General features: G+C 38.9%; 1 protein-coding gene across 3 annotated transcripts in view; it reads left to right on the top strand.

Moving 5' to 3' along the window:
- CPED1 (cadherin like and PC-esterase domain containing 1) overlaps positions 1 to 14,569 on the top strand; it is a 185,282-nt gene that overhangs the window by 164,002 nt on the left and 6,711 nt on the right. For all 3 annotated transcript variants that reach the window (XM_041123298.1, XM_030014960.2, XM_030014959.2), the window contains 5 exons: positions 317 to 453; positions 9,505 to 9,725; positions 9,988 to 10,089; positions 10,293 to 10,380; positions 12,241 to 12,387. In XM_041123298.1, coding sequence (XP_040979232.1) covers positions 317 to 453; positions 9,505 to 9,725; positions 9,988 to 10,089; positions 10,293 to 10,380; positions 12,241 to 12,387 — 695 coding nt within the window. The remainder of the gene's footprint in view (positions 1 to 316; positions 454 to 9,504; positions 9,726 to 9,987; positions 10,090 to 10,292; positions 10,381 to 12,240; positions 12,388 to 14,569) is intronic.

Genomic DNA, 14,569 nt, shown 5'->3' with positions numbered 1-14,569 from the left:
TTCCCTTTCTCATATCCCTTCTGTGGAGAAAGGACAAGCTGCCATGAGAAAGGCAACAGGAACTGGGAAACAAACCCACAAACAACTGTCAAATTTGAGCATTTGCAGCTCTTTCAGGGAAAGGAAAAACTCCCACCGTAGCTAAATGAAAAGGGCATAACACAGAGGAAGGAAATAGTCTCTTCAAAGGGTTGGGGGACATTTAATATAGGGAAAACTCCCATGACAAAATACTCAAAAAATATCTCACTTGCTGTATAATAAAGCTACTCAGAAAAATAGAGGGAGGTACTGACATCCTGTTGCTGTTTTCCAGGGCAGTGGATTGTCCCTTGCCTCAGCTGCTCTGACAACAGGACCTGCGACTGGAGAGAAATAACGTGGCAGCCCCACGGCTGCCGATACTCGGTGCTAGCCAAGCCCGAGCTCCAGCGCTGTGTGGAAGGCAGAAGGGTACGTAACAGATTTTACATTTAAATTCATTTTTATTTACCTGGAGGTTTAGTGTCCTGAAGCTTTAAAAACAATTTTATGATTGATGTGTAAGAAAAATCCCTTTTTATTATAACTGGAAAAAGATTCGGATGGAAAATCCACAGGGATGAAAACCAACTGTTATCCATAATTTAGCCTCATACACAGACGCAGTTGTCTGCTGCCGTTTCACATAGGAGCTTAGGTCACACCAGCGGAGTTTCAAGACCTACGGTGTATGTAGTTACCAGGTAGACCTGCGGTGAGTATATAAGGACCGTAACTGGAGGATGGATTTGCATTGTTGTCACAGTTTGTCTCACACTTGACATGCAAGTTGGGTTTCTTCTGCTGCATACCTAATGCATGGCATTGCTTGTGCACACTAATCTTACCAAGTCTTCTTGCACATTCTTTTCTTGTAGTGAAGCTTCTAAGGTGATTGCTTGGAAATACAAGGTCTCCTTAATAAGCATGCTATGACTGTAAAACTGTTGAGAGAGAGCTCTGATCTGAGGCTCAGGTACCTTACTGAGGATACAAGTATCCAGAAAGTAAGTAATTAATTGTTATCAAGATTTTTCTAGTGTATTGTTCAGGTAAGAAAGTAGTAACTAAAAGTGGCATTTTGATAAAATCCAAGAGCATTTCTATATAGACAAATACAAAAATAATAGTCTTTCAATTAACATTTCCTCCTTCTTTTCTGGGAATTTCTTGTCCTGCACAAAGTCCTTCATTGCCATTTGGCTTTATTCCTGCCTGTGGTTTTCTCCATTACTGTAGGGCTGTGGGTTTCTCCTAACATATTTTTCTAAAAAAACATAGGTTTATATGACAGAGGAGAAGCCTGATTTGCTCCTCATGTACAAAACAAGCACTTCTGGATTGACCACAGCAAAAAATATGGAAGAATTTGATAGCTTTGCTTTGGTCTTTAATTTCCATAGACATCGGGCTGTTTCAATAAGCAAACACCCTTTGGTCAGACAATTGAAGGATAGCAGAGGAACAATATGCCGCTAAGGAAGTGGATTGCCAGGGTATCGCTGGGAGGATTATGCTGACGTTCCTACCTCCTGAATCCAACCACTCACATTCACCAGTGTCAAAAACAGGACAGCATTTGTTAAGGGTCTGTTAAAACCAAGTATATGAAATGTTTGTGAGCTTGATTTCTTAATTCAAATTCCGCTATGTTCTGACTCTGAGGTCACTGATCTATTCTAGTGTCAGATGAGAGCCAGATCCTATGTGATCTACATTAACGCCATGCAAGAAAAATCTCTGTAAAACTAATTGCACTTGTTTCCCATTCTGCATCTTCTGCAAAAGTCTTCCGACATTGTCTGATAGCCTTCACTGCTCTGTAGAAATCTGCTGAATCATTCCTGTTACCTTTGCACAGATGTCTATTTAACTGGTTTATTCTTTTAACGTCATCCCTCTAGCGCATGTTCCCCTTTTGGTATATTTCTCCTATATCTTTCCCTCTGATGTTATTTCTGTCATCACTCTGCAGTGGTTTTGTGTGGCATTTTGCAATAGCATTTTTGTTTCCTTCACCAAAAGAATAAATGTAGAGCCTGGACCAACTCCCTCATGTCAGTAGAACTTAAGAACTAATAAAGACTTTCTTCATACCCAAGTCAGATGACTAAAAATTGTCCTCTGCTTGGGTGATAAGGTCCTGATTCTGCCTGTGATTAAGACAAACTTTAGAATTACTTTACACAGTCTAAGAAATGTAGTAGAAGAAGTATTTTTTTTTTCATGTACTCAGTGAAAGAGACTTTTGCCTGTCAGTTGCACTGTATGCTATTATATATGCTTAAGCAACCTGGATCTTTTATAAGGGGGCTATTGAGTAGCCAGCAAGATATAATTCTTGTGAACAAATACATTTTTAGTACACAAGAGATTTCAGTAACCATCTATAAATATTTATATTTCCTAATGTGTGATATTAGTTTCAAACCATTATATACCTTGTCTTTAAGCACAATAGAGATCACTGACTTCTCAAACTAATGACATCATAGTTTCCATAATAAAATAAGCGGAAGGTTTCAACACTCGAAATGTAAGCAGACTGCAAAAAAAGCATAAGTGCAAAACGTAAGGGCAAAAATCATCAACCCAAGTGAGGACACTGAGATGATCTAGAATGCTGTTTGATTTATATTGTCCTTTGTTGAAGTTAGCTAAGAACAACAGAACTCACTCATGTGTCCACTTCTCAAAATGGGCTCAACTAACCTATGTGCCTCTGTATTCTGGGGTTTTTTAGTATGCCACCACATTTTGAATATTCAGCTTGTGTAACTTTGGTCTCTGGAGTTTCAAATCCTTTACAAAGGAGTCATGTATCATGATCTACATCTGGATTCTTGCTCAAAGTTTATTCTGAACTAAGGCAGTAAGACCTCCATACACCCCACATAATTACCAATCCTTCCTCAGGAAAGCAGACACATGTATATCTGTAGCGTCTTTGGGTCAAATGACATCATACCTTCCATCACAACACTAACAGTCCTCTGTGACTGAATTTCACTTCTGAATACCTTCATAAAAAATTCCGAGTCATGCAAGATTTCACCAGGAATTACAGGTAAAGCAAGTAGCGACATCTGTGATCCACTAGGCTGAAGTCTCTGATTTTTGTCCTGGAAAAAATATAATTTGGTTTCACTATTCTGATCCACTGGCTTTACTTCTTACAATTAAAAACATCATGACAAGACATTATAAACAACATAAGTGTCTGTGATTATGTCTTTTCTTCTAAAAAGGAGGTGTTAATCTTTATGCCGCTGTCAAATTCCAACTATGATAACTGCAGGCTGTTTTCTTATGCTCCCCTATTAGTTTTGTATGAAAAAAAAAAAAAAGCCTACTTGTCTTTCTACTTTTAATTAATGTGAAGGGAAGCATGCAATGACTTAACCATTGCTGTGCTGTGTCCATGATTTGGGTGCACTTCAGCAATTGATGAAATAATATGTAAAGTGAATGCTCTTTTTGGCTGAAATGCAGCACATGTACCTTTAAGTGCAATCATTCTGTTTTTCTCATGTTTCATAGAACAACAGTAAAATGCAGCATTCAGATGTGTCTCTTGCTTATTTATTTCTTTCATGAAATTTTCAGTGTTTCTGCAATATGTTTATGGTCACCCAAACAGAGCCTTTCTTTCCTATCTGCATCATAAATAAGCCTTAAAAAATGCTTTCTAATTTGTTTTCTAACTTCAGGCTGCTTTCATGTCTTATATTAAAACTGATTTGCTTTTCAGAGCTCATCTCTAAAATTGTCATCTCCTTTTTCTATGACAGAAATCCATTTTCCCTGGCTATGACTTCCAATTGATTTCACATCATCATTAACTGCTGTTTTAGTTTGTGTGCATATTAGTTGTGTGCAAAATTAGTTTGGTTTTGTCTGTGTTTGAGCTAAGTTGCCTCTGTTTCATAAAAACATAAGACCACCTGTAGCGAAACAATAACACTCAGATTGTTTGAGACATGAGAAAGGATATACATCCACAAAAACAGTTTATGAGGCCTTATTTTGCTTTACGATGTGTTAGCAAGACTAGTCAGACATATGTTTGCATTTCAGACACAGTAAACAGGAAAATTTTGAAGTGTTGAGGCTAAGGTGATTCTGGCTGAGTAGATTTTCATTCAGTCCACTTTTAATATCTGCAGTCTTTTTTCTCCTCCATTTTAAACTCTTACTAAGGCTAAGGAGATGCAAGCTGTGTTGCTCTTAGGGAAGTCCACATGTATGTCCTAATTGAATCAAAGAAATAGGCAATCATAATAAAAATATTATACTGTATTATATTGGCTCAACAAAATCCTCTGCAACTGTGGTTAATGAGTTTTTGCTGTAATACTTATACAATTCTATTAAGACATGATGCTTTGATTTTTGTGCAAGAACTTTAAAAAATGGGTGAAGGAAAAGGGGTTCTAACAGGTAATTATTTATCCAATTAGCAGCATATAGAAAGCTGGCCTCAATAGCAGAGGGGATATGTATTTTGTTTATCATTGAGAAATACTACTCAGAGTTTAGTCTTATAATAAAGTACCATTGAGTCATGTGTAATTAAGAACAGGAAATATGAAAAGGCAATATTTGCTGAAGTGCTTAAAATTCAGCTGTTAAAACAGGAATTTTAACTTAAAATTTCTTAATAATATTTTAGAGTTAAGTAGTGTTTTGGACTTACAGGTGTTTAAATTTCCTAAGTGTGGTTAATTTATAATGATAGGTCTGGTTAAGAAGTGAATTCCACTATGCTTACACAATCTTTTAAAGCCTTTAAGCTATAATGGAATTTTTCACACAAAACATTTGCAACAGAAGACACTGAAAACATCTGTCTGTGTGAAAGCGTTGGTTTTTGTCTGGTAAAATTATAACCTTATGTATGTCTGATCCTTTAGTCATCCTGTAGACAAATGCCCCATTGACCTGAACAGTACATGACTAAGCCTTGTGCCAGACTGTAAGGAAAATGAGATATGGCATATTCTACACACCTGAGCCATCATTTTGCTCATTATCGTCATAGAGCTAAATACAGAATCATCCCTAGAGCCCTTGGTTCAAATTATATGAAATACCACATGACACACAGAACTACAGTAAGTTCATGCAACCGTATAGAAATAAATGTGGCCATAGCTACCACACATTCAATTACACTAAGTGATTATTGGAATTCACTGAAGCTCTTGGGATAGTTGAAGGACATAAATTTTCTTGCTGGGGCTAAACATCGCTTATTTTAGCCTTTGCATCTTCCAAGCGTTTGCTGAAAATGAAGCTGACTTGCAAAAGGTGGACTTTGAAAGGTGCTTGGACTTTGAAAGGTGCTTTCTGGTGGCCTGCATACCGCAACAAAATGTGCTTGGCCAGCTCGCACAAGGGCAGTTTGAAAAGCAGGTGGGACTACCTACGAATGTCCTCTTCTTCAACCTCAATTTTTTTTTAGGGAAAAGAAAAAGAAGAATTTGTTTACTTTTCCAGGATTTACACGTCTCATAGCATGGTTGAACCAATAGTTAGAAGCAGATTGTTGGATGCAGACATGGTCTTAATGAATGGATGCTTTGTGTGTGCAGATTTGCTGGCGATGCGCTGTGCATCCACCAGTCTGGGATACACTGGGTTACAAGGGATGCATATCGTTCCATCTGACATCTTCTCTGGACTTATGGGAGAGCATTCCCTTCAAAATTCCAAAACTGCTGATACCTTCCCATGAAGACTGCAAACAGACTTCAGAGCTCTCCATCAGGACTGGAGGGCAGGGACCATAGGTTTCACATAATGCAGTCCTGGTTTTAATGACATATCTTTCAACAATGCTGTGATTTCACTGTGAAAGACGTAGCTGGAGTTAAACAGATTTGCTTGATTCCAGGGATACAGTCCTGGTATGGCTCATACCTACCTGAACAGTCAAAGGCTTCTTGACTGAAAGCCAACATGGTTGCTATAATTGACTGACATCTTTGAGGATGACCCACACTTTTGGTCTGGCTTTCCGTACAACCACAAGTCCACTTTGGCTCATTTCTCTCTTCCCCACTTACATCAAGTCTTGACTATTTTCTTAGCAGACCTGTTTCTGAGTGTTCAGGTTAATTTCCCTAGTGAAACAACTTGTATTCCTCACCAATGTGATGTTGCCATCTGTCTCATTCCTGACTCATCCGGCTCAGCCACACCTTCTTCTAGGAATAAGTATACATTCCCAGATGGACACTCAGACACTCAATAGCATTAGCTGTCTGATCTGATGTCCTGAGCTTCTGCTTTACCTCCTCGTAAGAAGCTCATTTAAGAGTAAAAATGGAGATATTCTGAGACTCAGAACTCAATCCTTCCAAGATGGGCTGTGTGCAGTCTCATCAGTCTTGTGATAATTTTTTTAGAAGTATGTCTGGGCCCTAACGGTTATCTGTTTCATACAGTTATACTGACTACTCTAAAGGAATCTGCTCTGACTTCTGTCACCCCCTTCATGTTCTCAAAGCATCAGGACAACAACAATAGTACTATTCTAAGGCCCACCTGATATTTTCATATGGTGCCCAGCATCATGCCATTTACAGACTAGAACTGCCACTTTTAAGAGGTGATCATCCCTAACTTGTCTCTCTTGGTACTGGTTTTCTAAATGGCTGCACATAGTGCTCTCCCATCCGCAGACCTGGCCAGCTAGGTACCCCAGCACAGCCTTGAAAACTCATTCATGGATCCACTGCTTGTGTGTGTGTGCGTGTGTAGGTGTAGAAACTGTAAAGCCCTACAATGCTAAAGTATTTAATCATGTAAATGGGGATGGGGGGTGGGGTGGTGGTGGTGTATGTTTTGCTCTAATTTTGACATAACAAAAAAATGGGAAAGAGACTGAGGAGTCAATCTCAGTCTTTGATGCTCTGCAATGTTTGAGACTTTGGGAATATTTAGAATGACACTTCACACTTAAATTGCTAGAGAATACACAATGTTGGCAAAACAAGATATCTGTGCATCATGTTCGTTGGCCTTCACCATGGTTCTTCTCTCCTTTTTTTCCATGAAGGGTGTTGTTCTGCTATTTTAAATCAGTGGTAGATGAGATTAGACCTAATACAGTTAGAAGGAGAAAATATCTATCTGAATCTTAGTCACAGTAGAATGAAGAGTGTGTTAAAAATGCCACATCTGCCAAATCAGTGTAATTAATAGCTGAATATGCTCCTTTGCAATTAGAAGTCCCTATGTGCAGTGATAACAAAATGGTATTGTATGTTATTAGAAGTAGAAAAGAAATAATCTAGCATGTACTACCAACTGCTCTGTGTGTAACCTGGTAGAGCCTGTTTGTTGTTCTGCTAATGATGTGTTGTGTTTTTACAGAAATGTTCTCACCCACATTGCAAGTTAATGATATCCTTGCCTGCTAATATCTGAGAACTGCTTTTTAAATAGATACACATCTAGATACTACAGTGATGGATTTATGAAATGGAGATTAAAGATATGTGGATATAGACAGACTAGAGATTAACAGATTTTGCAAGTTAAAAGAATTGTTGTTTAAAACCTCAAGTTAACCTACTTTAAAATTAGGACATATTGTAAGCATGGACTGTCTTCCTAATTGTGCATGTTTGAGTCTGTCAGAAGAGGGAAAGAGACAATATCGAACCAGGCCTTCCAAGGACCCAAGGATCCTTGACTTCTATGAGTCATGTTATGCTTGGTTTAAAGAGGTTTCTTCTGACATGATGTGAAAAGCGTTGGAAATCCCCTTGCATGTGAGAGAAGTGCTTGTGCAGTACAAGCAGGAACAGCAGCTGTTTAAGAATTTACTCTATGAAGCAGCTTTGAGAGGTCCAGGACAGGAGGTAAAAGAGCCTCTATGTGCTCAGTGCTTGTTTTAATTTCTTCGCTACTATACATAATCTATCAAGAGCTTCTCTGCAGCCCATGATGGGCAAGGCATGGGAAGTTCAAGTCATTGTCATGCCTATTCTTGGCCCTGCCACCAGATAGGTTATGTTCACCTGAAACTGCTTCTGTTCTGTGGGAACCATCATTGGTACACTGTTGTGGCTTATTTTTAATCACAGTAGGTTCATAGTGGGAACTGGAATCAGTTCCTAAAACTGTGTCATTCCTGAAGGGAATAGATAAATAGAGATGTGATAGATGAGAGGAGTCCAAGATGCTTTTACCACATAAAATCTCTAAGAGAAGCTTTGGAAATGTGTTCTTGAACATGTAATCTTGTGCAGTCTGAATTCTATTTGCATAACCAAATATTCAAGGTGGAAGTGGTAAAGCATCAAACCCCAAATCAAATTAAGAAAGCAAACAGCAAAAACCCAACTTAGAGGGTGGGTGCCAGAGGAGGTAGGAGAAACCCTGTGCAGAGAACTGGGCTGTTACTGTGTTATGGCTCTATGGGGTTTCTGACTCCCAGTTTTACATTTATGCTCCTCTATGTGGATTTCTGGCTGAGGTGACTGTGGCAATAGCTGACTATGCACACAGTTTCATTGGCAAATGACAGTGAACCTGAGTTCTCTTCCCCTTTAGACTCTTGTCATTGCTTACATGTCCTCTTCTGCAGGAGGAAATGCTAGTCCTATCCACTAAAAATAGGGCAATTACATTAAAAAAAAACCCACATGTTAAGTTTCGTGGTCTCCACATACAGAGATGCTTGATTTGTTAGGGGATTCTACAGAATAAGTAGGAGCAAGCCCAAATCTGACTTCTTCATTCATTTGCAAGTTCAGAGTAGCCCAGCAAAGACTGCTGATACGTGAAGTACTTCTGTCATCCTGGCAGCACTTCTAACTCCCTTCAGGCCACGATGCTTCCTGGTGGTCACATCACACATGCCAGGACTCTATTCAGATTATCTTCCACCAAAATAACTCCCTTTTTTTCCCCTTCTGAAACTGCAGAAAGACTATCTCTCTACAAATAAGGCAGCAGCTGCATCCATTGGGGGGGGTGTGTGTGTGTGTGTGTGTGTAACTTCTAATGAATCACATTTATGGAAGACAGACATTAACCAAGACAGACATTAACCAAGATGTGCTGTGTAGGAGCAAGCCACATGAAAAACTGGAGGAACGAAAGCAGGAAACTGCAAGCAATCACAAGAGCCTCTGTACTAGCAATTGGAAGTAAATATAAACTTAAGCAAAAGAAATTATCAACAAGGATGAAAATGCAGGGCTAACTGTGCAGCTATAGCCATCTGTAACCTGTACTTTTTGTCTTTGAAACACATAATGCAGCTTTTTGTTAATCAGATCACACAGATTTTGCTGAAGCAGAACTTTGATATTGAGATGTCAGGGCTGGAGAACTGGCAGCTCACAGAGACATTTCTTGAACACTGTAAGAAGTGTTTAAAAACCTGCAAAGTAGCTGTATTCTTTTCTTTGCTTTTGGTTTTTGGAATGTACAACTTCTAAGTCATACCTTTTTTTCCATCCAAAGATTCTTTTTATAGGTGACTCAACTAACAGAGGGATGATGTACTATCTAATAGAAAGGGTGAATAAGACTCTTCAGGAATGGCAAAAGACTCATGATGTTAAATGTTATCATAATATCAATGAGGGGAAAACATTTATCAGTTACTCCTACTACCCCCAGTTTTGGATGAACGCAAACCAGAGACCGACTTTTGAAAAAGCACTAGAACAACTGCTGCAGAGGTACCGTACAAACTCTATTGCTGGCTTGTTTGTATTCTCATTCTATTCACAAATGTGTTTAACACATTTTACAATTAAAGTCCATAAACAATTAAACATAACGTGTGCAGACCGTATTGTGTGGTTGAAAAATAGTAGAAAATGACATCAGGCCTCCGATCAGGATGCCAGATACAGTTCACTGAAATGCAATGCAGTGCAGTTAAAATGTTTGCCATCTGTTTTAAGGCAACATGTGTTGTTTTTCCTTTCTGGGTTTCAGATCACGTCCCCTGGAGAACACAGACCAGACCGTATTAATTGTAGGTGGCGTTCAGTGGCTTAATTCCAATCACCTGCAAATTATCCAAAAGGTGTTGAACAGGTAATGTTATGCACTTGGTGTTATTCCAAATCTTGATATGATAAATTATGAGAAACAACTTGACAAAAATTTTTAAACACAAACATTTCATTTGTTTTCTCATGGGTGTGCACTTAAATGACTTTGAAAAAATAAAAATGCAATGTCTTTTGATGTGTCTGATAAGTAAAATGTGTGTCCTTTTTTTTTCATTCGCTAAACAGGGAAAATCTATCAAATATCCTGGTAATTATCAAATCCATAGGGATGGGCTTTCACCTCCCAGTGGACGGAATACATTCTCTGTCACAGGTAAGCTACAGTACGTTTAGAGTGCATTTTCACGGAAGACTTGTCATTTCAGCAATAATTTTGCTGTCTGGTCAAAATATGTTACAACCTCTGCTGAGCAAGCTTTAGGTGGATCAAAGAAAGATTAGTGTTTGCCTTTGCTCATACTGCTTGCTAATACGGATTCAAACTAATTTGCCTTATTTCGTGGATTCCACCGCAATCAGAGCACCGTTCGAGACGCCGCGCTCAATCAGCCATCCCAGGAACCAGAAGAAGCTCCAATATTAAGCCTGCTGCCAAAGTTGAGAAATTGAGCTGGGGATAGGCAGATTGCTCCGTGTACCACGTCGAGCACAGGCCCTCCCCAGGCTTCCTCCATGGTTACCGCCGGATCAGATTCACTGGTCTGGCTGCATTGCACGGCTCTCCATAAATCTATCTAAACCAACCTATGAAGCCAGAACATTACAGAGCAGCTGGAATGGACCGGTGAATCTAGCCTGTTATTTGTATGTTAATCGGATGTTACAGTCAGTTTAAGTCATATCCAAGACTCTCAGAGTAACAGATGGGCTCATTTCAATGTGCTCTGTAACTCATTCAATTCAATATTTTTATTTACAATTTGGGCAGTAGTTCTCTATTGAACACATATAAAATGCGCGGATGAGACGGGGCTGGGAAGCGCCAGAGGGCAGAACGGAGTAAATGATGCCTACCAGCGCTCCAGCTATTCACAGGTGTTGAAAAGAGAAAATTATTAGCTTTCACAGTTTACGTACAGCACTCCTATCACACTGGGGACTGGTGCCAAAGTCTTTTTGCAGCCATAACACACTGCTGTATTCAGTGTGTGACTTACTGCTGCTCGCACCCTCCTTTTCACTGTGGAGGCTGCCCTGTCAGATTTTGCCCATTTTTTCTAAGTTAGTACTATCTGCTTTATCTCTACTGAATGTCTTCTTACTGATTCCAACCATTTCCTTAATTTATCCGGATGACCAAATTAGGATACAGTAGGGAAATTGTTGGCATCAATATGAAGAAACGTTGTTGTAGCTCCTGCCATAGCTTTCAGCAGAGTTCAGTCCTAGGACGAAGCAGCAGAACTTTGATCGAAGGTAGGTGGGGAAAGCATAGAAAGAGTATTAAAGGCTTCCCAGGACTACCTTTTTCTGTTTCTCATCCAGTAAATTTATAAAACTCCAGAAATCAACTACAGTGCATAACTGACATTCTTTTCCCTTTCAATATTGGAATCATATGCCAAATTACCCATGTGGTTTGGGCGCTCTGGACTTCTGGATTACCCCAGCTACTCTCAAAGCCCTTCTGTCTGCAGTCTCAAATCCACTGCCTTACCAAATTTATGGCTAACCTTTTTTCTATTCCTGGCCTTCCTGCAGTATCCTGGGAAATAATAATCTGTTCTTCAGTATAACCATTTCTAAGATACCCATAGCCCTATACTCCTTTTTAAGCAACAGTCCCAATGACTTTGATTTGAAGCTGAATTTTTCTTTACAGGAACAATTTCACCATTTGTTGCAGACAACTTTATAATAGAATTTTTTTTCTGAATTACACCTCATATAGGCTAAATACATATTAAAAGTTACCCGGTAATTATATTTTAAACAGTATTGAAATCTTCCTATGAAGGAAGCTGCACAACTACTGAAAATTAATTATGAGTTCTGCAGAAGCCTACAACAGTCTTGGAGTAATAGCTATTTTCAAGATTGAATTTATAGTAATTCATGTCTGCAGTGTAACATAATTGCTTTATTCAAAATGCAGTTTTGCTATTCATTTCCATACAATAACCTTTAAACAGTCCTTCTGACAAGACATTGCAATATTTTATCTGGAATGCAGGCAGAAGTGCAAAACTTATGGAATGAAAACTTGATTATTCTGGACACAGCAAAAAATTTCGGCTATGAAGTTGTTGACACCTTTGTCATCACCATGGGACGTTACAAAGAATTCCTGCAAGGGAAGTGTGGCTGCCATTTCCATGAGGTAATAGTTTACACTTGTATCATTCCCAGGTATTTAAGAGAGATTTAGAAGGTATGCAATGAGGTTCACATAGGTGAGTCAAAGTTAGGCCTGAATAAAATCCACGGAGATAGCAGTTTGTATGGTGGCACTTGTCCCTCACCGCTCAGAGTGCAACGCTGCCCGAAGACGGGCTGAACTGCTGTAGTGGTGATCCCTTGAAATAAAAACAAGCATGCTCTTCTGCAAAGGTAACCCATATAAAAGGATATTGCACCGTTTCCAGGTTCTTATGTTATTTGCTGCGCGTTACATATCCCTACTGCTTCTGCATGGACTCAGTTTATCTTTTTGCCATACCTCAGTCTCACGGGTTTTTGTATGAAGCGTTCCTAACTGAGCAGCTCAGCAGAATCCCATTGAACCATAGGTACATTTAAAATGGAGCTTAAAATTGAAAGACCAACCTTACTGCTGTATATGTTGTTGTATGTCTGAGAGAGAGTTATCTGGGGTAGTTACAGTGACCCACTATACAAACAGAAGTGTAAGTCTCTTGTTCTCACTCACGCCCATAATTCTGCTTTCTTTTTTGTCTGAAATCTATAGAAATTCTGTCTTCTGTTTTCTAACTACTGGACTGGTGAAACGGGGACATGGTAAAATATATGAGTAGGGCAGTTGAGAACATATTCTTCTGTTCTGTCGAAGTTCTGGCAAGGAATCTTCAAAATATATTACAAATGAGAGGATTAAATCAAAAACGAATAAGCAAACACATTATTATATCTAGGCACAAAATCAGCCTAGAGGCTGCCAAACCAGTGAAAGTAGAGAGTTTGAAAAACACAATATTTAAAGTTTTTCTGGTTTCCTTTAAGATGTATTTTGAGTATGTGGTATGTCTTTTTATAGTGAGTGCTCTTCCCCATCAGCAAAGGAGGGATCTGTTTTAGTTTTGGATTTCTTGTACCTTATGGATAGCAAATGAAGAAGTGCACCCCTGGTTTGGTGCAGGCAACCCTGAATGAAAACAGAGTATAATTTCTGAGTAGCCAAGTAAGCAGGTACCCTCTGCCATAAGGCTGATGACAGTAATTTTGCATATGAAAGTTAAAGAACTCTCACCACCAGACTATTCCTGTAGCTTCCAACCAAGTCCTTCCTCATACCCATGCCACCAACTTGTTGGTATAAAAGGCCAGTTCCTAGTTATGAGTTCCTGTTATGAGTGGTCGGTCTGCTGAGAATCCAAATGCATCATTCATTGCCCTAAAGAAGACCCATGAATATTACATTACTCCCTTTGGAAACCAGAAAAAGCTTTGAGGAATGAAGTAGGCTCCTATCTTTCCAGGTGCTTAGCTCCTGATTCCCAGTAAAAAAATATTTCTTCATTGAGAACTGGAATCGTGCACTCAGACATCATCAGTAACCCCATGCCTCAATTCATTGCCGGATGTAAGGGCAGAGAAGCCTTCTGCTACTTCTATAGATAAAGTCATGTTTAGCACAGTAAGAAATTGCATATGATGCTACAAGGATCTTCATTCTTATGAACTGAATCTGGGTTGTCTGTTTAACAAAAGACTAGGAAACTACCACAATTTATTCCATTAAAATCTGTTTAGGACCATAAAACTTGAACTGTCATATCTTTCAGGAAGATTGCATTTCCTCTGAGTGATCAAAAGAGAGAGGACACATGTAAGTTCTTTCACAGAATGTAATATAGAATGAGAAGAAATTGTTACCAAAAAGTTAAAACTGGAGGGAAAAAAAGGATGCAATGAAATAAGTCTCTTTGAAACCAAGAGTTAATGAATTTATGCTGTTTCACAGTCAGCTGGAGGCTTTGAGCCAGTAAAAAGCTACTAGTTGGAAGAAATCTCAGGAGTTTGGTTACTGACTAGAATAATGACACAAGCAATTTGTATCATTTAGAGGACAGAACTCCACAAGTTAATTCTTACGGCAAAAACCCTAGAACTTTTTTTCTTACTGTTATCAAAAGTGCACAAATATTAAAAAAGACTATCACCCACGCAAGTGAAATGCTAGCATTTTTTCAGCATGAATTTAGGAATTTGTTTTCTGCCAAAACAAATTACTTCAAATAAGAGAGACCACCAAATGTTTTCCGAACCTCTCAAGAGAAGGATAAAATCCCTTTGCTTATTTTGCCAAGTCATGCCTATTTTTC

Source organism: Aquila chrysaetos, chromosome 5 (assembly GCF_900496995.4).
Source record: "Aquila chrysaetos chrysaetos chromosome 5, bAquChr1.4, whole genome shotgun sequence".
NCBI lineage: Eukaryota > Metazoa > Chordata > Aves > Accipitriformes > Accipitridae > Aquila > Aquila chrysaetos.
The sequence above is the reverse complement of the archived record's forward strand: the minus strand, read 5'-3'. Positions and strand labels throughout refer to the sequence as shown.